Source organism: Corvus kubaryi, unplaced genomic scaffold (assembly GCF_017639235.1).
Source record: "Corvus kubaryi isolate FWS band 111438036 unplaced genomic scaffold, C.kubaryi_AGA036_p1.0 66, whole genome shotgun sequence".
Classification (NCBI taxonomy): domain Eukaryota; kingdom Metazoa; phylum Chordata; class Aves; order Passeriformes; family Corvidae; genus Corvus; species Corvus kubaryi.
In genome coordinates, this window is record NW_024582054.1 from 29,398,843 (window position 1) to 29,426,361 (window position 27,519).

General features: G+C 42.2%; 1 protein-coding gene across 3 annotated transcripts; it reads right to left on the reverse strand.

Moving 5' to 3' along the window:
* ZBTB1 (zinc finger and BTB domain containing 1) lies at window positions 1-27,322 on the reverse strand. 3 transcript variants are annotated; one of them, XM_042048410.1, is made up of 2 exons: window positions 16,363-18,812; window positions 1-1,053 (listed from the first exon to the last, which is right to left on the reverse strand). In XM_042048410.1, exons 1-2 carry the CDS (start codon window positions 18,252-18,254, stop codon window positions 1,023-1,025), a joined length of 1,923 nt encoding a protein of 640 aa, XP_041904344.1. In that variant the 5' UTR covers window positions 18,255-18,812; the 3' UTR covers window positions 1-1,022. The 3 variants fall into 3 exon arrangements, with proteins under 3 accessions (XP_041904344.1, XP_041904343.1, XP_041904342.1); XM_042048409.1 differs by lacking the exon at window positions 1-1,053 and adding an exon at window positions 4,037-5,859 and having other exon boundaries at window positions 16,363-18,811; XM_042048408.1 differs by lacking the exon at window positions 1-1,053 and adding an exon at window positions 18,834-27,322 and having other exon boundaries at window positions 15,761-18,274.
* Window positions 27,323-27,519: the final 197 nt, after the last annotated feature.

Here is a 27,519-nt window from a genome sequence, read left to right on the forward strand (position 1 = left end):
TTTCAGCTGAAAAGTTGATGTTGTTTATTATTTGTATCCTTGTGAGGACTGTCCCTTAGGAACACTAATAATGCACAAGAACCCTGTTTGCAGGACAAACTCAGACCCTGTTATTCCAGAGTAAAAAGAAGACTCCTGCCTCAAAAACATATGTATAGAAACAGTAAATGGAGAGAACAAATGGGGTAGGAAATAACACAATATTGATTGGCACAATAAACAGTCTTTTCAGCAAAATTAATCTGATGTCTCATTTAACTATAGCTGTAATCTAACAAGGTTTATCCGATTTAGAAGTGGCATTTCATTTCATTTATTTAGCCCAAAGCTTTTAACTGTATGTTTTATCAGCCCAGGCACAAAATATGTACAACAGCTCCAGACAAAACTTCTTTGGGGTTTCCTTGGCCCAATAACTAGTGTGGCCCTGATATGGCTGAGCTGATACACAGATGTGCTGATAACTTGCTAAAGAGGTGTTTGCATTGACTGGATTACTGCTCACCCTCAGAATACTCCCTCAGTCCTGTTTATTTCATGATTTGAATCGTTTTGCTGTAGTAAATCTTGGGAAAAGCTCTTGGAGGAATGCTTGAGACACCATTTTAATGCTACTGGTGTAGAGACATCCTTAGGAAAAATCCAAAGGTCTGTGGACTGAGGCTACCAAATATTTCATTAAGGCTGTTGCAGAAGTATTTCTTTTCCAGCTGGGCACGCAGGTGCTGTTTTCTTCTGTACAATGATATGCCTAGGTCCCAGCTGCTTTTTAAGCTTTCATTCCTAATCAGTCAGAAGTTCACGTGATGCTCTTGCCATCACCTCTTACTGATGTCCTTAGAGAAAGTCCAGTCTAATGAGAGGGAGCAACCTCTAAAACCTCATTAGTCTTATTCTCTCTTCTCAGCAGAGCTATTACCAGCCTGCTTTTTGTCAGCAGTTTGTGAACCAACTCATCCATGCAGTCATCCTCTCATATGGGAAGAGCCACATGATTCCCTTTTATGTTGCTTCATAAGCAGTCATGATGCAGGTGAGCCAAACCAACTGGTTCTGAAATTAAAGAGTGAGCTTTATGGGGAGGACTTCAGCACAAGTCGGATTTTCCCTTTAACAAAACATTCACTGTTATTCTCCCATCCTGAATCTGTAAGCCCTATTTTCACAGCAACTTCCAGAGCAGCAATTCAGCACCTCTGGAAGTGGCAGGCCTCTTTCTGATCCATTTATTTGTGTTCAGGATCGATTATGCACCCATGTCTCCTGTTTGGCAGCATTATGTAATACACTGTAGGCTATTCTCCATTACGCCACCCAGCCAGAAATTAAGATGGTATTTAGATTTCTTCAGTGAAGCAAGAGCTCAGTATCTGGAGCAGAACTGAGAACTCAACCCTTATCTTTATCTTGATAAAAGGAAGATTTTTTTCCCCATGTGTTTCATGAGGCAATGTAGTATAAAAATAGGACTGAACCCAAGTTACAGTTCGATCAGACATCAGCCGCTTGGATCATTAAGATAAAGCTGAAATGCAATGAATGATTTTTTCAGGTTTAGCAGTCAGAAGACCTTAGACCTTAAATTCTGGTATCCATTTCCGTCGTATCCATTTCCCTAATACCCATTTCCCTTGTAAAACTATCCCAAAAATTGCATAGATCAGATTGTATCAGTGAGAATGGATTACTTTATAATACACCAATCACTTCAGAAAAGTATAAGCAACTGCTATTCTAAGATCAAGTAATACTTTGCCACAATACCTTTTCATCACTGAAATTCTTCATCTCGTTTACATTTGTGAACGTATGTCTGGTACTTGGAATTCAGACAAGAACTACCAGTGTATAAAATGACAAGATTCTTCTGACAAGGGGTTGCATTAGAAACCATAGTGTATGTGGGGGGAACTACATAACTTACTTTGTATTTATATACCGCCCGGTTTTGTGCACAGCTGCTGCTTGTTAATTTAAAGGGCAGCCACAAGACATCATCTTACTTAAATAAGTGCTCCTTTGTTTTGTGAGTAACAAATAAAGTTCTGCAAATCCTGTATAACATGTTTTTGGCAAATTACACAAATGCATGATCAGTACTATGGAAATATTCAGAACAGCAGAATATAGGGCACTGTAATTTCATACTGCCAAACCAGGAATTCAAAAATCATGAGTCAGATCTCCTAAAATTATAAACCCAGTTTAAAATTATGAGTTTAAAAAACATATGTGGCTTTATTCACCTTCTGTTTTTTTCATCTTTACCATATGTTCAGATTACACTTTTAGGATTTTCCATGTAATTTGCAGATCTAATTTTTTTTTAATAAATAAAATAGCTCATTACACCATCTCACAACTGAAACCAGGCTACCTCAGATTGATTAGACTCAATAAAATCATGGAAGCTGTCAACACTGATTAAACTAATGCTTGATGCTTCAAGGAACAATTATTTTATAATTAAGTGATTTTTAAGCACGTTTATTTACATAGACTACTGACAGTTTGCTGAGGCATGATTAAAAGCTGAAGTTAGTATCACTAGTGCTAACTAGATAAACTGGTGTGCTATGCATTTTAGGCAGTCAGTTCTCTATTCCTTTAACTGCAGCCTCCTTTTCTTGTTCTACTGACAGTCCTAAGCAAGTGACTTGAAGCAGAACATTTTCCAGTAATCACTGAATCAGATCAGAAAAGGATCTCAACAGATCATTTAGTCCCATTTTGTGTTTAACCAAGATCTCCTTTCTTGCAATTTAAGGCAATTATTTTTATTCATATTGACTGTGGATATGAGAAACAATTGTGCCATTTTTCTTTGCAACCAGATTTTATACATGAAAATCATTGTGTTTTCCCTCCACCATCTCTTCTGTAAAATAACTTAAAATCATGCAACCTGTGCTCGAGAGCAAAGTCTTCTCAGTTTCCAGACATTCACTGCTTTCTCCTGGATTCTCTGCATGCACCTTGTTTCTTAGTTTTCAAGTGCTATGCTCAGAACTGGAGATGTTACCAGCTCTTGCCTTAGTGGTCATGAAGGAACAATGATACTCCAGTTTCTGCATTTCAGTTTTTACCTTTATTTGCAACATCATGATGTTGGAGATTAATTTTCAGAATGTGATCCAAAGTAATGCATTAATTCTTTTCAATGGAAATTGACAGGGTAGATTTAATTTAGATATTAAGAATCTTTACTGTGAGGGTGCTGAGGCCCTGGCACAGGTTGCCCAGAGCAGCTGTGGCTGCCCCATCCCTGGGATTGTTCAAGGCCAGGTTGGATGGAGCTTTGAGCAGCCTGGTCTGGTGGAAGGTGTCCCTGCCCATGGCAGGGGGGCTGGAAGTAGATGATCTTTAAGGTCCCTTCCAACCCAAACCATTCTAGGATTCTATGAAATTAAGCAGCTGTTCCTTTACTTGCACAGATAATGGCTCCAGCTTGCACTTGTTCGTATTAAATAATATGTTTTCAGATTCCCTCTGCACCTTGCCAGGATTATGCTGCATTCTAATCTTATCTGTTAATGTACCTGAACTCTGCTTGGTCTTGTTTGAAGATATTAAAAGGATACTCTGTATGGTCCAGGGTGTAAATAAATGAAAACAGAGAATTTTATCTAGAATTGTTGTGATGGAGTTAAACAAAATACTGTAATTATTGGCAATAACTGTAAAGCTGGAAAATTATGCTGAACTTAAACAAGATAAATGGTGTACTGTAAACTCAGGCAAAGACCAATACTTCATACTCAGAGATCAGTAAGTGATTAATCTCTCAGATCTACTGATATGCTTAGTGTGAACAATTTTTATAATAATTGAACTGCTGTAGCATGCTATGAATTTCTCTTGTTTTCTCATTTCTATGATTATTTGATATTTATTCATCTCTGTTTTCCCTCTTGTCATTAGCAGGTGAATGGGAAAAACACAGGAGCTGATGAAGCAGGTGGTAACTGGAACTTAACCCTGTTGCCAGGACTGTTATTAACTCAGGTATAAGATGGAATTAAATGAGAATAATAAGCAGATTTGTAAGAGTTTTTTATTAAAGATACTGTCGCAAAGCACAGAATAAGCTTTAAAGATGATGATAACTAACCTGGAATGTCTTTACTGATGCTCTACATAGACTAGAAGTAATTGCTAAGTTACAGAACAGTCACAGCCTGTTCTAGATGTCCTACACTTTGTATACTGTTGAAGGCAATGCTATAAATGGATTCCCTTCTCTCCTCCTTGTGGTGGTCTACTTTGTGGTAGTCTACTCTGAAGGTCCTTCATGTTTTCTATAGAAAGGACATCCCATTTACTATTAGATATCCCAGCTATATTGTGCCTTCTCCCTGCAGAGTCCCCAGTGGTATCCAGCTTTGCCCAGATATTCACCATCCTCCCCTTTGCTCCTGGGACTGAAGTGTCAGCATTTCAGTGCTGCACTGAAGGCTTTTAAAATACCTACATTAATGTTTAAGGTGTTATGTGTTAATAGAGCTGATTCCTTCAACATCTATATGCTGAAACATTGGGGGCTATGTAATTAGATTAAGCAACCACATTCAAAAATATCTGAACATCTTTTCTTGCATTTGTATAGCAACTTTATAAACTCAAAAAGAGTAAAGCAAGCACAGACACATGCCCTATACAAGCTGCAATACAGACAATATTGTACACACTTTGTAACAACAGTAATGAAAATGATGCCAATTATAAATAAAATTATAGACAGACTCTTCTTGAGATAACAGTTATAGTGAACAATGAAACATCCTTTTATAATCATGAGTAGAATTAGTAAGATGCGTAACTACAGCAGAATATAATCAGCATGTTTAGTCTGCTTATATGTCTTAAATAGATCCACTGTTGTCTGAGGGAAGCAAAAGAAATTAATATTTTTATAATTCATGCTTGCCCTAATTTGGAACATTTACTGCCTTATTGGGTTTTTGGTTAGGGTTTTTTCCCTCCCATTAATTTAGCTGGAAACATTAGTATTCCTAAAATGTTCAAATCTGAACGTGAACGCCTGATTCTCTTCTTCAAGCTTTTGCAAGGCTTAGCTCCAGAAAAAGGTGCACCCTGTGCCCTGTGAAGATTATTTCACATTTACTCATCTCCTTGTTGGTAAAAAATTTTCATGACTCTTTTTATAAGACCAGAGCACCATTTCTTTACTCTCCACATGCAAGCACTGTGCTCCATGGAAGGTCCTCTTCAGCTTGCAAATGATGATCATGGCAGCAGGGGAAATCAAGTCAGCTGGATCTCTCTCACCATCCTGTCCTTCCTCAGGGACCCTCTGTCCTCAGTTTTTAAGTTTTTTTTTTTCACCCCTTTTTCTTTTTTTCTTTTTAAATACTTGATAGTTTAGCATTGTACATGAGTATACACTTGTAATGTTTGAACTAAAAAAATCTAAACAGTTTTTGACAGCAACTCTAAGAAGCCTTGTTTCAGAAAAGGAGCACTCCAGCGTGTGAATAGAAATTCTGTAAATTCATTTCAGTGCAGCCCTTAACACCTGGCATCTGCCTCTTTTGGCTGTCTGCTCCATGAAAGACTTCAAATTTGTTTTTTACAGGTGTAAGTAATAGTCACAAGGAAGTAAGATTTATAATACATAGAAGAGTCCAAAACAACTTTTACTGCATGTTCTAATTTGACTGCTTTGGTGCCTTTTGCGACTGCTGCAGTATGTCAAAAAAGCAAAGGTGGTGCCAAGTCAGATCTGGCACACGAGGTTCTGAGTTTTTATGAAATCTTTTGCCGACCAGTTCTTCCTCATGTCTTCTCCAAATCTGGTTCTCTCAGTTGTTCAGAAGCTTAGAAGTCCCTATTTCACTACTGCCATGCAGAAAAGAAATGCAAGAAAAATATTAAAAGTCAGAAGCCCGCACTGCAGTACTGTATTTGCTAGCATGATGTGGTCCCTCCCACCTCACCATGTGTGGTTTTGCTCTAAATACCCATCCTTCAGTTATATTCAGAGCACCCACCACAGTCAGGAACTCTTTTTAAAAGCCATACATTTCCTTCAACCCCTAGCCCACCAGAACACAACCTTAAAGTTGTCATCTTGTTTCAGAAACTTTTGCTTCTTTTTCCTTTGCCTTCTGTTTTCAAAACAGCTACAGATTTGCTGAAGAAAAGACTTCACTTCCCAAACCTCCCAGAAGTTATTTTTCATACTGTATGTGTTACTTTCCAGCAGTGGCTTATGGCTTGGCTTAGTGGATGCTCAAAAAATTGCACGAGTATTATTTCCCCTCAGCCACTCATAGCTTGGAACACCTCCACTCTGGAATACTTCTTACTGCTTCATATTTGACTCTATTTTTGGTTGTGGGTTTTTTTATCTTGCCTAACTAAGAGGTAACTTACGTATTTACTTGACACACACACCCACACCCACACACACCCCACATTCTTATTTTAGGTTAAATGCAGATAAATTATATAAATATTTACTATTTCTGTAAGTCTCTTTCAACCACACTAATTCATGACAAATATGAGCAGCTTTGTGCCCAATACGAACAATCAAGAAATTGGAAATGCATGGATGTAACTTTTGAGGACAATATTCAGCGTTGTTGGGGTTTTTTTTGTACACTTGACTTCTTTCTTTGAATGTGTAAATCACATTGTACAAAGTATATTTTTGCACCTTGGATTGTTGAGTTAACTAGTAACTCGTATGATTGTGCCGCTTCTGGATAATTTACACTCGGTGTTTCTATGCGACTGTGGCAGCCCTGGCTGCCACAAGTGGTTGTGTCTACACTGCGGAAGCTGCACATGACACCAGGTTTAGCAGCTCTTTGCATTACTTACCTGCCAGAGCATCCTCAAGGCCAGCTCAGGGCTGAATTTCCTGGCACACCTCTGAGAGGAAAGCCTCGAGTAATGCTCCACACCTCGGTGTGCACCGTGGCCAGGCCCTCACTCACTGCATGTGCCAGGCCCAGGCTTGTCTGGTATTTTACCTGCCCTCTGTGCCATGTCACATACTTATGGTGGGCAAAAAGGCTTTTGTTTTGTGCCATGAGGGCAATATGAACCGGGGAAGCAGGTCTTGGGCAAAGTGCTACCTTCAAAGTACTGCTGGTTCTGGCAGCAGGGCCATGTGTCTGCCTAACACATTCATAAAATCTTGGAGGGCAATTCACTGCACTGGTGCTGTTATTGCACAGTAACTCTTACATGACTAGCTCAGAGGTCAGGAAGTACCTTTTTTTCTTGTTTTGGAAATTAACAAAGGAGAAAAAAAGCTGTTCTAACTACAGTAAGCCTGTGAGCACTGTTTTTCCCTAGGCAACATCAGTGTTTAACATTGCTGTTCATTACCATGCTGGCCTGCACTTTGCAGTCCAAGATCTCTGTCATTTGCAGACCATACACAACTCACACACTCGACTGAGCTCCATTCCACCACCACCCTCAAATACATCGGCTGTGCTGTGTGGGACCACCTCTGAGTGCGGGAAGGTGGGCTGCCTGTGAGTATTAAATCACATTTTTCCGATGAGACAGCAGAAACGCTGCTAATCAGTGCCAACTGTGGTGGGGTGGGGTGTAGCACACACAGAGCTCCTGGCATTGCCGAGAGCCTGTAGCCCACAGGAAGGGAGATTAGCGATAAAACGTTGTGCCCTCCTCGCAGACCTTAAAATCGCCCAGCTTCCCGAAGCACAGGAGCTGTTTGGGGATGCACAGCTGCCGGGAGGATTTGCTTCACCCTCTTCCCGGCAAAATGAAGCATTCCAGCCCTTGGATGCCACGAGATGGCGCCGGAAGCCCCATCCCCGCATTCTGAGCGTCTGCAGAATTCCAGCCCTTCCCAGAGGTTACAGAGGATGCGGCTCCTTCCACTTCATCAAAGTCAGAGGAAGTCTGTGATTAGCTGGATGTTTACAAATAAAAGGAGGATCTGGAGACAGATCAAAGATAACTCTCCAGATCTGGCCCGATACCAGGTTCCTGTGCTAACAGCATCTGCATGGGTTCCACTCTTACGTTCAGTGGCTGAACTTGGTGTATCTCATCATGCATTAATAATGCTTGTATAAGGCCTAGTGCATTTATTAGAAGTCTGAAGATTCAGCCAGCTAAGAACCTGAAAAAACAAAACAACAAGACCCCTCAGACTGATCTTCCAGGCTCCATCTAAGAGAAGCACCCACTGGGTTCTTCCTCACCCTGCTTCCTGCAATGTAAAGGGAACCAAGAAGCAAAGATAAGCACTGTTCCAAAATCCAAAGGATACTTCAGACTTAGTAAACAGGAGCAGTAGCTCCTCTAATGTTCTCTAACAATTTAAGTAGCTTGGATGGTCCGATCACATCATATATGCTTTTCACTGAGGAGTCTGTAGTTCATCCAGGATCTCAGTGATTTTGTCACAGCCCAAAGGACCAGGGAGAGAAGCAGATGGGAGATAAAAGATGTGGTGTGTGAAATACATTGAGTTAATGTATATCTGTTCTAAGGCACATCTTTGTTTTGACTCTGTGTAACAAACCAACATAGCTTGTGAGGTCTGGAAGGCCACAGGCTATTCCTTCTCTCATAGTAGTGCTCTGTTTGAAGCTGGTATTGCTATTTGGGGTCTAAGCCACACTGAACTTGATCAAATAAACATTCTCCAAAGGAAACTGCCTTTGAACTATTTAACTCTTTGCACAGCAAACTAAAACTGAAAGAACTGTAACAATTACTGTAAAATCTCTTATGTCTTGACTGAGTTATTTGCCAGTTTTTAAGTTACTCTGCATAAGGACCTCTGTCTTTTCTGGCAGAACTGACCGTGTCAGCAATGGCCAGTAAAATCTAAGTGAAACACAATCTGTCTGAAAGCAGACTAGGTAGGGCTAACCCTCAGACTTCCAGGCATGCAGACTATTAAGTGTCATATTTTACAGCATATGTAAGTGTACACAACTTCTACTAAATCCACCTGATAACAATGTAGTTCAGACATCTGAGCTCTCTCCTGAGCTGTAGGATAATTTCTTCATCAGTTTCACCAGATCCGACCCTGTATTTCCTCTTCCTACAATATTACTGTATCTATCCTTTTCCCAAAGGAGGGATACTTTAGATTTTATCTCTTAAAATGTTTCTGATTTGCGTAATTCAATAACCAATAGCTAGAAACCAGAACCTCAGTAGTTTGGAAGCTGGGACTCTGTACCAGTAGGTACCAGTAGGAAACCCACAGGCAGGGAAGAAACCAGGGCACCACCTTTAGCATCCTAAATAAAAGCCCTAACAACAACTTGTGTAAGAGGAGCGTAACTGATACCAGAAGTCTGGTGTATCTGCTGCCAAAACCAAAAGCAATTTATGGTATTCAGCAAACTCTATTTTTAGCCAGCTTATCTGCATTTCCACAAACTTTCATGCTCTTTGGGGCTTTTGCCATGGAGAGAAGGACAGTATGTTATTTCTCCCATTCATTTTCTGGGGAGTCAGAAGCAGAAGTCCCTCTGGTGACCACCCGCAGTGGGATGGTTACCTAAAAAGGAGAGAACAGGTATTACTGAGGTGTGTAGTTCAACTGAACATGTGAGAACTATTAAAAAAGGCAACTTCTTAGCCCTAGTCATTGCTTTAAAACAGGAAGAAAGCAAATCTTCCCATTTCTAAAACAGAAGGCAAATAGAAGAGCCAAAAGGATGTGTTTTTAAAATAGTAACCTTGTCATCAGGGGAGATGGGGGAGAAGAGAGGGGGAAAGACTGATTTTTGTATCTTTTGTGTTGGCATCGCGGCTGCTGCAGAGACCTTGGCAATTGCTGACACTGGTGGCACTTTTCCTGACAGACAAGTTGAGAAACCAAGGATTTACAACAGTCCCGATTTCCAGTGGATTTCCTGTAATCTACAAAGCTTCCAGGATTTAGAGGCCTGTAAAGGATGCTCTCATTCCCTGTCAGGGATGTCTACAGAACTACAAGATATATTTATCTGAAATCACGTCTTATTTGCAAACAAAAGAAAGTACACCCCAAAATCTCACTGATGCAAATCACACTTGAGTTTGAGTGAAAACAATAAATGCAGCAGGACTTTGTCAGAGAGGGAAGTTCTTGAACTATTTCTTTTTTTTTTCTCCCACCGGAAATTCTAGATGCAGCATTGTTTTTGTGGTTGTAGCTGCAGGAAGATTTACTCTGGTTTTTAGTATGCCAGAAGGCACAGGAAAGGATTAAACCTTTTCATTTTCTCGCAAGAGAATCAAAGATCCTGACCACGTCTGAACCTCGGGGTTGGTGGGGTGAGGTGTGCCATGCTGGCTACACAAAAGAAACAGTCAAAGCCTGGCCTTGGACTATCTGAGGATTTCTCATTTCACAATTCTGTTATATTCCTTTTAATACATTAATATGAAACTTTAAAAACACATTTCCAACCACTCTTACATGGGGAATCGGCGTGAATTACTGAAAGTAGTTTCTCTAAAAGCATGATGCACAACATGGTTTTCTTATGTCTTAAATTAATTTAAAAATCCCCACCCTCTAAGATATTTGAGGGCAAAAATAACCCAAATAAAGATCTGATAGCATTTCTCCTATGAAGTTGGCACTGGTCATTCAAGTACATGAAAAGGAACATGGGCTGTTTGTTTCAGGGCTGAATATTTATAGTCATGATGAAGTGATTCCTGAGTCATGAGCTCTGCTGCCCTGTTACAAATTAAGGTTTGTCTTTCTGCATTAAAAAAATCAAATCACAATTAATTCCAGAATTGTGGAAGTGGCTGTAAAAGTAGCAAAAGACACTTAATTCATAAAATGTGTCCTGATTTTTGGCATCTTTCCCCTACAAAATCTCAGCCTACTCACACGTCTCAAGAATACACTGCACAGCAACATTTTAGGAGTTTTTTGGAAGCTGGAAGAAAATACAGAAAACTGGTTTATAGCTGAGAACTACAGAAATGTCAGCTTTTGAAAACATGTTCCTAATTTCTAGCCTTCAGCAGACTTTATGAAGTCAAATTAGTCATGCTTCATCTTGTAGGTCTTTAAGTCTGCAACAAGCATCAAACCAGCTGAGAATTAGGGAAGTCAGAAGATTTGATTTTTAACTCTCTGAGATTGAGAAGCACTTAAAAGTCAGAAGTACACAGGGATAGTAACAGATACTGCCAGCATCAGCTAAACTTACACACGGAATTACCCTGAGCTTTCAGCATTAGACCAAAAATGAGACGACTGTCTCCTCTTACTGTGAAAAGCAGTGAGGGGCACAGGGCAACAGAGGAGCTCCACAGCTGCATCTGGGCCCACAGCTGGAGGGCAGGAAGGCCAGAGGAAGGTGGGAGCCATTCCTTGGTGTTTGGCCAGACAAGGGGCCCAGCTCATTCCTGGCCTCGGGCCAGGCCAACCACACAAACCCAGTGGCACGGAGCACTACCCAGTCTGCTTCAAGAAACACTAAGAAAGTTCCAGAGCATATTTGTGGGATGAGCTGAACGCAGGAAGGTTTCCAGTTCTCAAAAAGAGGGCAGATAGCAGAGATGTGTCTCATTTGTAAGAGGTTGGGCTGCCTTTTTCCTTATCAGGAAATAGAAGATGAATGTAAAGAGTTCAGCTTCCCAGAGGATGCTTGGGGGAGACAGAGACCGAGTTAAATTTGGGACATGCTCTGAGTACTGGTGCAGCTCGTTTAAGCGAACAAGCCCCCTCCGAGCTACTCATTCCTCCCCTTGTGCCACCCCTTCTATAGTGCTTGCACAAGATCTGACACAGAGATGGAGAGGGAAGCACAGCGGGGAACTGATCCAGCCAAAAACCAGCCCCACAGGGAATAGAAAAAAGCCCGTTGCTTGATTCAGTTCATTGTGAAGCTACATAGATACGTGCTTTTTGACAATGGAAAGGGTGGCACACAGGGGAGAGGAGAGCTGAAACTAATGGGGAGAAGTAAAGGGCTGCCAGGGCTCAAGGTGGCATTGCCTCCAGGAGCAAATTCGTGTCCTCACCAATAGCTCCAAAACTCTTGATGGTTTAGCACTAGAGTATTCAAATACAATCGTGTAGTCAAACTATTCACTTTTATAACAATGTATTTTTAATATATTCGCCAGGGCAATATATTTTCTGTTTTCAGCTTTGAATAAAAAATATGCTAAATTATATGTTTTACATCAACTGAAAATATTAAATAGAGAAGTCCCCTAATTAAAGCATAAATTCTTAGAATTCCATTATAGTCTATTTATTGAAATCAAGATTTCTCCACAGACCTGTTGGCTACAAATAACATTATACACAAATGTAAATACTCTTTGAACTAACAAGTCAGCAGGAAGCATTTACAAGTATATATATACATTAACATTTTAAACATCTCCTCTGATACTGAAAAATAAACTCAACAGCTTTTGTGATATTTTAAAGCTCATACCGGGTGTTTTCATGAATTCCCTCTTTTTAAAACTTCCAGTAAATCTTGAAAGCTAAGAGCTAGACTAGCCACTTAGAAATTCTTAGGATTGCGGCCCGTAGCACTGCCAAAATGAAAAAAACAACAGAACACAGAGAGGTCCTCCAAAAATAAGAATAGCAAATCACTTTAAAATATAACTTAGGGCATCCAGCAAATCTTTTCCTTTCTGGCTACGCCTTGTGCAATGCTTGCACCTCCAGTTTTAAAGATCCTTAAGTGCTTTTACACGCTAACATTCACTAAGGAGATTCAAAGGAACAATGTTATGGCAACAGGAAAGTATAAATTAGAGGAAAAGAACTCTTAAATAAAATATTTTTGCTTCCCGTTCACTATCTTTCAAGTAACAGCAAAACTTATAGGATAACTGATGTTGATTTTTTTTTCATGTCTGCTTTTGTTCTGTCTCCACATTAAATCATTTTTGTCATGGTAGGACCACTGAAACACCATTATTTCACTCTCCTGCAGATGTTGTCCCATTCTGGGGAGAACATTCAGGAGCAGCCAGCCCCAGGCTGCCTCAGCACCCAGACCTTCTCCCCTTTCACAGCAGCCAAATTCCTCCTGTCACTCCAGGCCTTTTCCCTAACAGTCCCATGCTGTTCCCCTGCACACTTTTACATGTCACCTTAAATACTCATCTATCTAAATACCCATCTACTTGCAAGCCAGGCTGACTTGTTTATGTTCTCCTATACTCCCCTTGATCACTGCTCAGGCTACTTCAGTCATTCTAATTTTCTCTGCCTACATGTAAATAGATCCACTCTTAAGCTTCCCTGCAGTGCAATTCAGGCTCTTTGTGAGCCTTAGCATGGACTTTAATACGTGTGAACTCCAAGGCACTGGGTTTTGTTCCACTAGAACAGGAAAAAACATCAATTCAAGTTCAGTTGGAAAGGTTTAACAAACTTTACTTTGAAAGGCTACTACAACACATCTTATAACTGAAAAACAGAGGTACTCAGGGTGTTTATAAACTTAGATAATACACGTAAATACCATCATTCCCATTTTCTCCATTTAACTTCTGTAGTTGGCAGGTCTACTTACACTAGAAAGTCAAATTTTTTAAGAAGCATGTTTAGGTCAAGTTCAGACCAATAGGCTGTAAACAAGGGCTCCTGATCCTGAGCAGGAGGCTCCATAAATCACCCCTAGCCCTTCACTGAATTCAGGACTGATCCCTTACATCGCAGAGGTCACCTCCTGCTTTTCAACAAGGTCTTTAATCTGGGCTGTGCTGTGCCCCTGCAGAGCTGCGGGCAGCGGGGCCGGCCGTGCTTGGTACGCAACCCGCGTTCGTGAGCTCATGGCTCAGGCCCACAGCTCCCCAGCCAAGCTGAGTCATCCTCACCCTGGTCTCACAGGCGGGACATTTTATCCACTCCTCCAGCCACCCGCTCCACACCACCTTTGGGATTTGCTTCCCACTGCATTGCTCTAATCCTGCCTGCCTGCCTTTGCCACTCCCTCACACTCAGGATCTCTTCTCCCACTCAGTCTTCCCACTCCTCCAATGCCACAAGACCCTCCTGCCAGCTGCCCCAGTGCTTTCCAGTTCTCCTTCACTTCCCTTGACTGCTTTTCCCAATCCAGCTGATACTGTGAGAGATAACCTGCATGTCAGAGAGTCACTGTGTGCAGTGTATGAACCCCCCAGCTCTGGAGTGCTGGAGTGTATGCGTGCCTGTGCACTTTTGGCCCCAGTGCTATTGAGGACTCGGTTGGCTTCAGCATCATACAGGAAAACAAAGGACTGAGCAGGTAAGCAAAACACTAAAAGCCCACTAAACTGCACCCAAAGCAGTTGGTGCCTTGGAGCAGCTGCTGGCTCAGGACCAAGGGCTGGTGGGGGAACCTTCTCCATCACTGCAGAAATGCACGTCTGCCAACCAAGAGAAATCCTAATGCACATTTAAAACTGAATAAATGCAAGGCAACTCACACTAATTTTAACAGTTAAAGTGGGGATTCTGAACTGTATTCACGTCTCTGAATAGTCTAAAATTAAAACTTGATACCCCTCATAATCCCCAAGAAACAAGGAATGAAACTCAACTCTGACAGAAACAAGCACATGAAAGCCCTGGACTAGACCGTCAGCTCCTGGCTCATATTCTCAACCCCACCACTGGCACATGAGGTGATAGAATATTTCAGTTGGAAGGGACCTGCAATGATCATCTAATCCAACTGCCTTAATTGCTGATCTAAATTACTTTCCTCCCTCCATAGCTCAGTGGGAAATAGCATTTACCACCCTCTTTGATAAAGTGAGATCTGCTGGGAGAAAGTACAACTAGGTTTTATTTTTTAATTGTTTTTTCCACGATTACGTATTAGGATCCTTTCCTCCACCCCATCACAAATCACACACTTAACAAAGGTTTAGACAGCTGGTGCCTAAGAGTCAAAGCCAGTTGCTCTCTCAAAGGCCAAAGTGCCTCACTGAATTGGTGTCAGCTGGTACTTAGTAAGATTTTTAAATTCAATTAAGAGACAAGCTGCATAGATTAGGGCTCTGCTAGAATCAGAAAGGAATCTTAAAAGGCATAAAGTATCTTTACATTTATTAAGCAAACTCTGCAGTCTTTTCTTGTTATATTCTTGTTGAAAAACAGAACATTCATAAAGTGTCATGAAAACAAACAAAAAAACCCTAAGGTCCCAAGCAATGGGACTATCTTCACACCCATCCTGCTTTTAACTTTCCAACACAAGCAGCAAGGCACAGTTCCCAGCTAGGCTGAAAATGCAGTCTTCAGTGCACATGGCCATGCTGCATTCCTAGCAACCCACCACAGCCACTCCTCCCTTGTATGTTAGGATAAGCAAGTTAAATATACCCACAGAGGTACAGACAGTGAAAGAAAGGCCAACATCAGTTGTACAGTTCTGCTAGGACTTCCCATCTGGAAAATGACCACTGTGCTGGAACCCCTCAGTTATCCCAACAGTCATTAAGTCCCTTCCCCCTTGTGCATACCAGCCCGAGCCTGTGAGGTTTAACTGAGCCTATGTGCTCACACCCCTGGGATGCACCTTCCAACAAAGCCAAGAAGCAGGGAACCAGGACAGCCAGCTCTGCCCCTGCAGCAGAGTCAGAGGACCAAAGGATTATTTCTTGGCATTGCTGGTTTGGGGTTTGTTTTTTTCTTTTTTTTTTTTCATTTCAAAAATTAATTTGGGGATTATGAACAATTATGCTCTTGCACATTAATCGCTGGGATCTAAAATTTTCACATGAAGAAACAACACATGGAAATATTAAAGCACTCATCTTACGGACATGGATCCGAGAACTGTTTAATAGCAGTCAGTGAAGGGGTAACATTGTGCTTTTAATCTACAGTTTAAAAATAATGATTTGTATATCTACGTAGTAAAACAATAAAATTAAGAACAGAAACTGGTATTAGGAAACAGTGAAAATGTAATAATTAAACACATTATGCTTTTCAAAGCTTTATACTTAATGAGCCTAGATAGACACCTATGGTTAGGAGGGTCTTAAAAAAATAATAAAAAAGAGACTTATTTTCAAATTTTTTTTTTCCTTTTCAAATTTTTTACTATACTTATGCTTTGCTTTGGTGTTCTCTCTGCTGCCAACTTAATGCTTTAACAGTATGTTTATGCTTATGTTCTTTTCAAATGCTTGGCATTATAGTGAGATCTCATATCTTTCCTCAAATTAAATTTTGCTCCACATACTCCACATGTATACAGATGAACATCCCTGTGCTGCTCCAGTTGCTCATTATTTGGGAATATCTGAAAGCAGACCTGGCATATAGTCTCTCCAGCTGATAAGTGAGATATCATATGCCGTACATGGTCATGTTTTCGGAAGTTTCCTTGATCACAAATGGAACAGACATACCTGGCCATGCCTTTGTGCATATCATTGTGGAGCCGCAACTGGCGCTCTCTTAAGAACTGCTTCCCACATGTCTGACAAACAAACTGTTTTTCCTTGGTATGAACGGTATAGTGTTCCCGCAAGTGGCAACGCTGATAAAATCCTTTCCCGCAAAGGTTGCAGAAATGCTTACGTCTGTGATCCCTCTCATTCTCTTCCAACATGGAGTTCTTGAACAGATCTTGCTCCAGGCAGTTTGACATATGTTCAACCACTAGGTTTTCAGTATCAAAACGCTGGCCGCAATTAGGGCATCGGAAAGGACAGGCAGAATGCTTGTATAACTGGTTTTTCTGAAGGCTGTTCATTTGGAAGTGACTGTCCCTGAAGTCCTCTAGCATCTCGGCAAACATCATGTCCCTTATTTCTGACTGCTCCTCAGGGTTCTCTTCCAAGTCCATTTTCTCCTCAGAATTTCTGATCCCGTTCATGGTCAGATCCTGGGGTTCTCCACAGGTCTGGGCATGATCCTGTAGCTGCTTGCCTTTGACCAGTATTTGACCACACTTGCCACAAGCACATATATTTTCTATGTGTTTGGATAAATAATGAGAGGACAAATCTTCCTCAGTGATTGTTAGCCCACAAAGTTCACAGGGAGCATTCTCCACATCTTCCTGCACTGAAGAAGCCTTGCTGTTAAGGTGCCGTGGACTTTTCAAACACTTTCTTTCATCCTCATCCATGGATAAACGAGGTTTTAGAGTCTTCCGAGCATTTCTCTTCTCTCTCATCTCTTCCTCGACATAGTATCTGTAAAGCGGCTCTTCCTGTTCATCATCCAGGTCATCATTGTCAGAAGACTCATTGCAGTCTTTATCTGTCACCTTAATAATATTAAAATCCTTCAGCTCATCTGTAGGATTGTCCTCTGGCTCCACCTTGATGATAATCCTCTTCCTCTCAGAGGCTCTACTTCCTTCTTCACCTGATGTCTCAGAGGCAACTGTGCTGCTTTTTCTGCTCGTGATGTTTGACACGGGAGATGAAGAATCGTCCACAGCATGGCTTGAGTCCCCCTTGTATTTTTCTGTTTGTGTGGAGATCATTTTAGAAGTAGAGTTCTTTTCACTAAAGTCCATTTTCTCAGCACTGTAGTACCTGGCACTTTGGTAGGAATGCCTGTTGGTGCATGTTAACACATGCTCATCCAGTAGCTTTTCACAGCTAAAACTAAACCCGCAGCTGTCGCAGGTGAAGCTCCTTCCAAACCGGCGCGAGTGTGACACGCGCTCTTTCGTGTGAGAGAATTTGGACGTGGTGCTTTTTTTGCAGACATCAAACAGTTGCTCAGGGAAGCTGTTGAGCTGCAAAGCTTCTTCGTCAGGCTCTTTGTTATGGGATGTATTTACCGTTGAACTTGGCGGCTCCATGCCCCACCTGTTTGCTTCACTGCCATTTCTAGCAAGTGCGTCTTCATACATTCTCACACCAAATATCATTTTACTAGTCTGGGTGCTAGAAGCAGGAGATGAACATTTTAAACTAGATGAGTCTGTATCCTGTATATCTTCTAGACACTCAGGTACATTATATAGCTGTAAATAGTTCATGGCCACTTTAAATTGCTCAAAATTGGCAGGGGCTGTCATAATTTTTCCTAAATACATGAACTGTAAAATAAGATCAAAGCATTCAGCACTAATCTTCATGTTGCTTAGATTCAGCTGGGCTGTAGTGTTTTGATGGTTCATAAAAAACATCCTAAAATAGGCGCTGCAGGCAGCAAGGACTGCTTTATGTGCTTGAAAATAAATATCATCGATAGCGATGCAGCAGTCGCACAGAAAGCCCCACTCTCTTTGCTTGTTTAGCTGCTGAAGGACATAGTTGCTATGGCTGGTTTTTGCCATCTTGTACTTCGATTACAGCCCTGCATAAAGAAAAAGGTATCTGTTAAATCATGAGTACAAAACCCAAAGCCTACTTAAATGTAGGGAGGAACTGCCATCTCTGCTCTCTAGATCTTCCTATTCTGCCAGTCTGCGGTACAGCTTCCTGTCTGGAGATCTCTGCTGCTAACTACTTACGAATATTGATGCCAGTGAAAACATCCATAATTCCATGTGCTCACCACGAGGCTTACAAGACTAGTAAACTAATAAACACAACCAGCACGCACGTCAATCAGAGCTACCCTGCTAGAATATAAATTAGCAAATATATCTCAAAGTCCTACAGTCAAGATTTTCAGATATGAATTTTGAACGCAGAACTTCAAAAACTTCACAGGGTAGACTTCTGTAAGATGGCCCCAGGACAACACCTATACAAGGTAAGCTGGCTGTCAGAAACCACTCTTCAGTCTCAACTTGCCTTTTTACCTGTCAGTCCAATGGGCACATGATGCAACGCACACTGGAAACCAGGCCAGGCTCAAACTGGTCTTTCCCTCCCCATTAAAGGAAATTAAGAGACAACAGAGCACCCACACAAGCTACTCCACATTTCGCTCTTCATGGCAGCTGAGGGATCATCTCAACCTTCTCTGCAAGGCATCCTGCAAACCAGGAACTGCAAACTCAAACACCTTCTCAGAAGCAGAGGGCAGCCCGGCTGTGGTGGCACGTCCCACGTTCGAGCCCGCTGCAGATGGTGACCAGGCAAGCTGCGTGACAGCCACAGGGACTGCAGAGGCAGGAAGTGGTGCACACCGTGCCTCCAACTGCTCTCAAAACCACTCGTTCAGAGCACTGAAATGTAACCAAAACACGTAGCTGGGAAACCGGACAAAGAAAAAAGCTCGGCAATGGAGAACTGAGAGAACCAGCAAGCCAGAGGTGGAGCCATGGTGAAATGAAGCCTCAGCAAAGACCAGAGAGAAAGGTCTGCCAGTGCTGAGGGTTGCTCTATGTGAAAGGACTAACTCATCCTCAAGAGAAAAGAGGAAGAAAATATCATGGTTTATGTTAAAAAAAAATCCAGAAGAAATGCACTGCATACAGGAGGTGTGCGTTTGATTAAAGATAAACTTCAACAAATGTGGCCAGATCCAAACCTAGTCATGACTCACTTTGGACAGCCTTTACTGATACACATAATCTGTTCTAACTGCACAGGCTGAGGGGGTGAGAAACCAGAAGAGGGTATAGAGAGCACCCTGACTGAAATGAAAAACATAAAGCAGTAAGGAGGATTCTTAACATTTTGAAAGGTTACTGCAAACAATGCAAATAATTGTAAGAGGTCTGTACAACTAAAGTACAGGCTAGCAAATAACATATACTAAAGGGCATTTTATGACTCACTGAAATGCATGGATTGATTTGCAACCACTCTTTCAACTGTCCAAAATTTAAACACAATACACACAAAAATGCTCCACTTTTCTTATTTTCCTAACAGCTTACATCTCCTAGGGGGAAACGTGGGTAGAGAAATTGAATTCCACAATTAGTGTTGAATTCGCAAGTCATAGGCGTTGCCTGGCTTGTTAAGTAGCAAACCTAACATTAAGTCCCCGTTCTTCATTCCACAAAGGACTGCCACAGCAGAAAGGCTCGCAAGCTCTCGAGAAAAGAACATGCTCACCCCACCCAGCAATATTCCCTACTGCCAACTCACACAGCAGTTCCTATGGATCACCACCAGCACAAGATCTTGTCTGGCAAGAGGAACCTTGAGATTTGGGTTGAACTACACTGATGACAGGCATCTGAATGGCAGATGCTCCTCTCCTCTCAACCCAACCCTTCACACCCAGAACTCCAGGTGAGCACCCTGCCATAATAATTCTCAGACTGGTTTCGCCCAGTGGTGTCCACTGCAGAAATGCAACTCGTTGCATGGAATTCATTTAATGTCTTTTTACTAACTTGCAAGGCAGTGGCTTTAGTAGGAGAATCTCTGAAACAACTTCACATCTTTTCTACAGAAACTGATTATTGTTTATGCCACTGGGTGATTTCAGATGTTTCTGTGAAAAACAGCAAAGCTCTTGACATCAAGTAATAACAAAAGTGCACTTCATATTCTTTCAAGTGGTAACATGTTTTGGATTTGAGGCAATTCATTAGATGCTTAAATGTAACTCAGTCTATTGTACTAAGAATAGCAGCTGCATAATGATAAAGAATTAATTTCAACTTTCACATTCTAAGAGTGAAAACCAATGAGAAAATGAGATGATGCCATCAAAGGCACGACTGGCCTCTTGGTATGAGCTGCCAACACAACAAGAAAAGGCTCAGGACAGCTCATGTTAACTTCCCCATCCTCATAAAGTGGCAAGTTGCAAATGTTTTCTTTAATTGTGGGTTTTTTACACTAGATATACTCCATTGTGTCCTCCAATAGCAAAACAGCAGTACAAGCAGCAAGCCTGTACAAAACAGGTGGTCACAAACTGTCTGCAGGCACCTGCACACGGGGTTGTTTCCAGATGGTGGGAACAATGAGTGACAGCACAAAAACTCGCCTTTTCCAGGTCTTCTTCTTTGAATCTGGTAAAAGATATTTCTCCTTTTGACAGATGATGTCCTGCAAAGCTTTCAGCACATGGATCCTGACTTGCAACAATGACCCACTGCCAGTGCTACCACTCAGGGAAAAAAGGGTGGAGCATGAGGTTGCTTGAGTAGGATGTCAAGGTTTTGGATTTGATATGTACTTGGCCTCTGTCACAGTAGTACTACATGTAGGTATTAAACAGAGTGTTTGAGGTTATTTATGTTAATGAAACTCCTGGCATCCTCCCTCTGGCTGCTGTATTAACCTGCTGGATGTAACTTGCCACTACGAGAGCCTGTGTTGGGCTATTTACAACTTCAACACATTTCAACCAGCAACAGCAAAACTTTCCTTCTGAAACCTTGGACTGATTACTTTTTTTCCTTCCTCCATAGAAAAGCTCAGCCAAAATGGTTCCAAAAATGAGGCTAAGAAAAAGCTTTCATATATGCAGATTATTGGTTTTTTCATTTAGAAATTAAAAATAAAAGCTTCTCTTCCAAAATCTTTGAAGAGACACTTTATGTGGGAGAAAGCATTATGTTTTAGATATGTTGTCACAATATAAAAATCTGCCTGAATTTGGCCAAGCTATATGCTTGAGGGGGAGAAGATACAAATTATCAGTTTATTCACACTTAAAATTTTTGTTAGTAGTTATTAAAACTTCAGATTATAGCCTCGCTGAGAACATTTCATCCTCTTGCAGCTGCTTAGTATACAGGTGCCTGAGCCCTCCGCAGTGAAATCCCCTTTTGCACAGAGCTCTGCCATGCTTTTAAACTACAAAAGAGTTGATTCAGATAGAGGGAAGAAATTTTTTATTATGAGGATGTTGAGACACTGGCACAGGTTGCCCAGAGAGGTGGTGGATGCCCCATTCCTGGAAACACTCAAGGCCAGGTCAGACAGGGCTCTTAGCAACCTGATTTTGTTGAAGACGTCTCTGTTTATTGCAAGGGGGTTGGAGTGGATGGCATTTAAAGATCCCTTCCAACCCAAAGCATTCCATGATTCTATGTGCCACCTCCACGAAGTCACAGCTGATAGTAGAGCCTCCTGGGGACTGCTCCACACCACCACTTGCCATGGGGTCTCAGCTTCCCTTCTGGTAGCTGATGGAGAAGATGCACAGTTCTGACTGAGGGAGAGCCAGAGCCAGGAGGGGATGTAGTGAAAACACAGGGAGATTGGGAAATGTAAGAAGGACGTGATGGAAATGCTCTGGAAATCTGGAGAGAAAGGAGAGGCAGGCTAGGAGCGGAGTGCTGAGCCAAGAGGAGGGGGACTAGGATTAGGAAGCAGCAGTGGGAATTAAAAATGGGTGCAGTGAGGGTCTAAACAGTGGAGGGAAGAAGTCACTTGGGCAAGGAGCTGGGAAGAGCCAGGCTGCAGGACCTAGGGCACAAGGGGTAAAAAACACAGACAAGCTGTTTCTGGGGAATGGGTGGAAAACAATTACAGCATTCACGCCTTCAGAGCAGGAACTGCACCCCAAATTCCCAATCCTGCCATCCCTTTGTCATCAACAAACATGACAGGCTTGCTGACAAACTCCTTCCCAACGAGAACAAGCTCTCAGAAAATGGTAATTTATCATTATTTGTTACTTTAATTGCTAAAATGGCAGCAATCTGCATTTATCATTCATGTGGGTGGATCAGTATTGCAAACTATTTCTGAAGTTTGCTTTAGGAAAAAAAAAAGCAGGTATTAGAAGGAAAACAGGTCTTTTTACAGAAAATTCAAGGTTTCAAAGTTAAGTGTATACACAAGAAATGCTGATTAATGCAGGAGTAATTGTGCTGCTGTTTATGTACCTATCATATGTTATGTATATATACATATATAATATATATTTCATAGTATATTCTTCCAGCCCTCCTGTCAAGATTTTCCTTACTCAGCACATCCTCTGGATCTGTCCAGGCCTGGATCTGAGCAGCACAAGACAAGATCTCTGCTCATTTGGCCAAGCATTTGGAGGATGTGAAGTGAATGAGAGGTGGGGGACAAAAAGCAGGATCTCACAGCAATGAACACTGCTTGGAGAACATCCTCCCAGTGCTGTCAATGCCAGGACAAGTAATTTCAACCTTTCTGGTTTGGGTTTTTTTTCAATAAGCCTGGCTTGCACTTTTTGGATGTCCAATTTATTCACATAGGTCAACACCACTGGTGGCAACTGAGGCCAGTGAGAGCTATCCTCTGTATGTATTAAACACCAAGTATCTTGGAAAATTAAAGCTCCATGCAGGTGAGTTTGTCAATCCAAAGTTTTTAATTATTTCTGATCCTCTTTTTCAAAGAGAGGAGAATCACCCGCCACTTGCCCAGTGGACTAGCACACTTTGTGAAGCATCCAAATCCTGGAAGCACCAAGCTCACAAGTCCACAAGGAACCCAAGTAACTCCATCTTCAGCGGTGACTGATTTGTGTGGTGAATGCAGCACAGGCCACAGTGTAAGCAATCCTGAATGATGCAGAGGTGTTCTGAAATAATGTGCTAGAAAAGCATCTGATATGAAAACTAAAGGTATTTGACTTGGGTATTCTCACTCTGATAGTCAAACTCCAAGTCTCCATATGCATTTTATTTCCCTAGTAAGTATTTCTTTTTACATGGCCATGCTTTAATTCAAGCTTGTCTGCCACCAGACTTTTTTTTTTTGAGGCCCCACTTAGTTACTATTCAGATGTGACCGTGAACAAGGTTAAGTTGCAATACTACACTAACCAATTATGTTGTTTGTAAGTCTGCTAACAAGAAAAAACAGGTATTTACTACAGCTCCATGCCATCATTTCCTCACACTCAAAGTTTTCTGAGATGTTTTAAAACAAAAGAAGTAAAAAAAGTCCTCAAGCAAAGAACTAGTGAAGTTCTTTTCCTAACTTCTCTGTCTTTAAAACAGACATACCACAAGGTTCAGAATTCAGGAGCCTTTCGGCTCCTAAAATTAGTAGGTGGTTTTCAAAACCCAGCATTTCCACTGCTGAGCAGGCAAAAACATAGAGCTTACATGCTTAGCGACTGGAAACCAAGAACAGGCCGGACAAAAGTGTAATAAATGAGTGGAGAATTTAGTGCTAATAGAAAATGAGACTGGAAAACCTCAAGCAAACAACGCCCAGTTACCCAAAAAGCAAGCACAAGAGGATCAGAAAGCAAATCCCCCATCGCCGTCTCTCTCCATATCCCACCCTGGTGTGGGTTCCCAAGAACTCTTCCCCCTAATTTTGCCATTGTGGGTCAGATCTACCAAAAAGCCTGGATTCCTAAAATGACAGCATTGGCATGCTGCAGAAAATCCTACAGAACAAGTATAAATTCCCCATACTATGCCCAAGAAGTTTATGTGTTCAGCTACTGCACTGACCACAGAGCTGCCGACAGGCTACAACTTTTACCTAGATATACCCAATAGGAAGCCACAGAGAATTGGGTCCCTCAGTTTACACAAACACTGAAAAAACAGTGAAGAACTTGGGGCCAGGTAACAACTGTCCATCTCAACAGTGAGTATGGATCAGTTTGCATTGCAAGCATAGCCTTGCTCATAAATTAGAACAACTATGGGAATTCCATGTACTGCCAGGGAAAATGTAATTAAGCTCCATTATTCAGGCTATGAAGGACTAAAGGTATAATTTATCCTCCTCTCACAGCCCTTCCAATCACCTGCCTTTCAGACATGCCAGTTGGGAAAATGATTTCAGTGATGCAGATACTCATCTTCAGACACATCCCGATGGCTGAAACTCATTTTAAACAGACTCCTGGACAATGTACAGGAACAAGTTTCATGGCACTTGGGCTAGATCTGAATGAGGGGAAGAGAAGATGCTCCAAAGCACACAACATGAGCTGTCAGAGCTCCTGGATGCCCTGTTCTCCACTGCTCAGCCAGCAGCTCTCTGCTGATTCAGCATCCATGTCCACAAATGAGAAACAGACATCAAATTTTAGCAAGTTATGCTTCTCAACTGCTAACTGAAAATTAGTTAAGGAACATTACATGGTCTTAGGTAAGAACGCTCCTCAAAAGACAAGGAATACAGCTTGACAGGAAAAAAATAAGAAAACTGAGTTTGTGCTAAAGCCCCATCTCAACTTCAAAGAACTTTAGATCAGATCTAGGGAGTAAAAGTCCTAGAGAGAGACCTTATGCAGTCCTTTAAAGTAACTTGCTAGCCACAAAGGTTGACTCTAGAAAGTCACAGTTATCTTTTATCTGGCACCTTTACAGTTCTCAGGCAACATAGTAATGATATGTTTAAAAGAAACAATTAGTGGGAACAAAATTATAACACCCAATTTATGTTCTGTAGCAGAAAGATGAGCCTTTTTATCTAGGCTCTCCAAGTTACACCAACTTTAAACTTCTGGAGGCATTTTGGTGGTTTAACCACGTTTTGAGACCTTCAAATGAAAGTCACAGGTGCCTTCCAGGAAAGGATCCTTGGCTAAATACAGGTCAGACTTTGGTGTAACAAGTTGCTGGATGCACATGAATGAAGCACAGTGACTTGTGACACACAGATCAGACTACAGGTTTTCTTGACTCTTCCTGGTCTTAAATGCTTCACATTTACTTTCAGCACACTAAAAATAAAAATAAGGCTACTAAGGTCTTTATCCAATGAAAGAGGTCTAATATGGGGGAGAAAAGGCCACAGCCAGTGAATTCTGGAGTTTTGCAGTGACACTGCATGCACAAAGAAAAAATTACCAGACAAATTTGAGGATATAAATGGTCTTCATGCAAATTATGTCAGCTTTTGTGCCCACATGCTGTGTCCGCAGCAGAACTCTTTGGGTGATGGTGTCTACCATTCCCAAGCTAAGGTAGGGCAGAATAACCCAGCGGCTGGAGAACCACTGGCCAAAGTGAAAAATGAACACATGGCTTTTCACTCTACATGTGTGTGACAGCCAGAACAACTCTAGTAAGAGGCCCAGCTGTAACAACTAAGAGAAAGGACACCGGGCTTTTATCAGGAAACTTTCACTATCTCAGTTCTGAGCAGCTATTCTATTTCCATCCAGCAGGTAAATAGCTACTGCGGCTTTGTCCATCCTGGATTTCCAGGGCTCTCCACCACCAGCAAGAACAGAAATCTGTGAAAGAAGCAGCCACTCACATTCAAGCAAGAAAGCATCTAAAAACCCAAATCCCTGTTTGGCCTGAGCACTCTCAATGTAATCGCTGCTAATTCCTGTGCCAGTGACAACAGCGGTTGAGTCTGATGAAGGGAAAGACTTGTACAAGCAGAGCTGAAGCATCTGTTAAGTCTGTGATCTTATTCCACACAAAACTTTCTGGCTACTAGGAAGAAGTGGCTTCTATTACTTCTCTGAGCTTCCCACGCAGCACCAACCCACATCTTCATTACCTGCATCCAACCCTTGCAGTGGGTGCCTGCTGGTTCCCTGCTACCTCAAAACAGCAGCAGAGTGCAACTAATGGTACTTGTTACTCCTCAGGTTTTCTGGCCAGCCATCCAAAAATCTCTCCACAATCTTGTCAACTCGCTGTGCTGCTGCTACCTAGGAAAATCTCTGCAACCGCTCGTGTTTGGCCGGTTTTCCCCATGGCCATATGGTCCCAACGCCTCTCCCCCGCTCGCCATGAAAGCTTAACTTGTAAAAACAAGAAGCCCGCATCCCCCTGCTCACGGCTGCTCTGTGGGTTTTTCCAAGAGCTGTAATGAGGAATGTTAAACAAACACTTTTAATTAAAGGAATGTTTGTTTAGTGTAATTAAATGCCTACGGAACACCGCACTGTTGCAACCCCGGATAGTTTTGCAGTGCATGCTGTACCTTGCGATACTCAAGTGCGAGGGAAATAATACAAGCAAATGACAACCTGGCAGTAAACATCCAAATATTAAGCAGCATCCAAGCCATGCTACCCGTTTACCAACGCCTACGTGTCAAGAGGAACCGGCACTCCTGTATCAGCTGAAACAGGGTAAACTTGAGAAACTGAGTTACAAAAAATCCTGAAAAAGAGAGAGGAATAAAACCGCAGCCCCAAACTCAGAGCGTGTTGAGTCCCCTTTCCTCTACTCTCTTCAACTACCTTTCTATCCGAGAAGAAAAGAGGAGTCCTTTAAAGAACGAGACTTTCCACACCGCTTCCAGAGCAGTACGGGGCTTGTTTTTTATGTGACAAAAGTATTCCCCTTCCTTTCCAGCCGCCTCCACGGCGATCCAGCGCACTGCCAGCCCTGAGTGAAACCCAAGTCTCCCGCCTGGCAGGGTGGAGCATTCCCCCCGGGCTGCAGCTCCGCTCCGTTTTTCGCTAAACTACCGCAACTCACTCGAAGTTTTGGGCCGTTTATTTTGTGAAGACAAAAGGAAGAGAAGCGGCGGGACCCACCGTGGGGGCCGGGGCCAGGCGCGATAGCGGCACTCGAGGTGTTTACCGCGACTTCGAGCCCCGGAGCCACGCGGGCGGCGCAGTGCCCTTCCCTTCCCCGCCTCTCGCCCCTGCACCTCCTTAGGCCGCTCTTCGCTCTCCAGCGCGGCATCCCCCGACCCCCGCCCGCCGCCCCGCAGGTGGAGCGCGACCGCCGCGACCCCCGGAGAGAAGGAGGGAGGCGAGGAGGGAGGGAAAGAGCGAGCCGGAGCCGGACCCGCCGCCGCGGCGCCGCCGCTCAG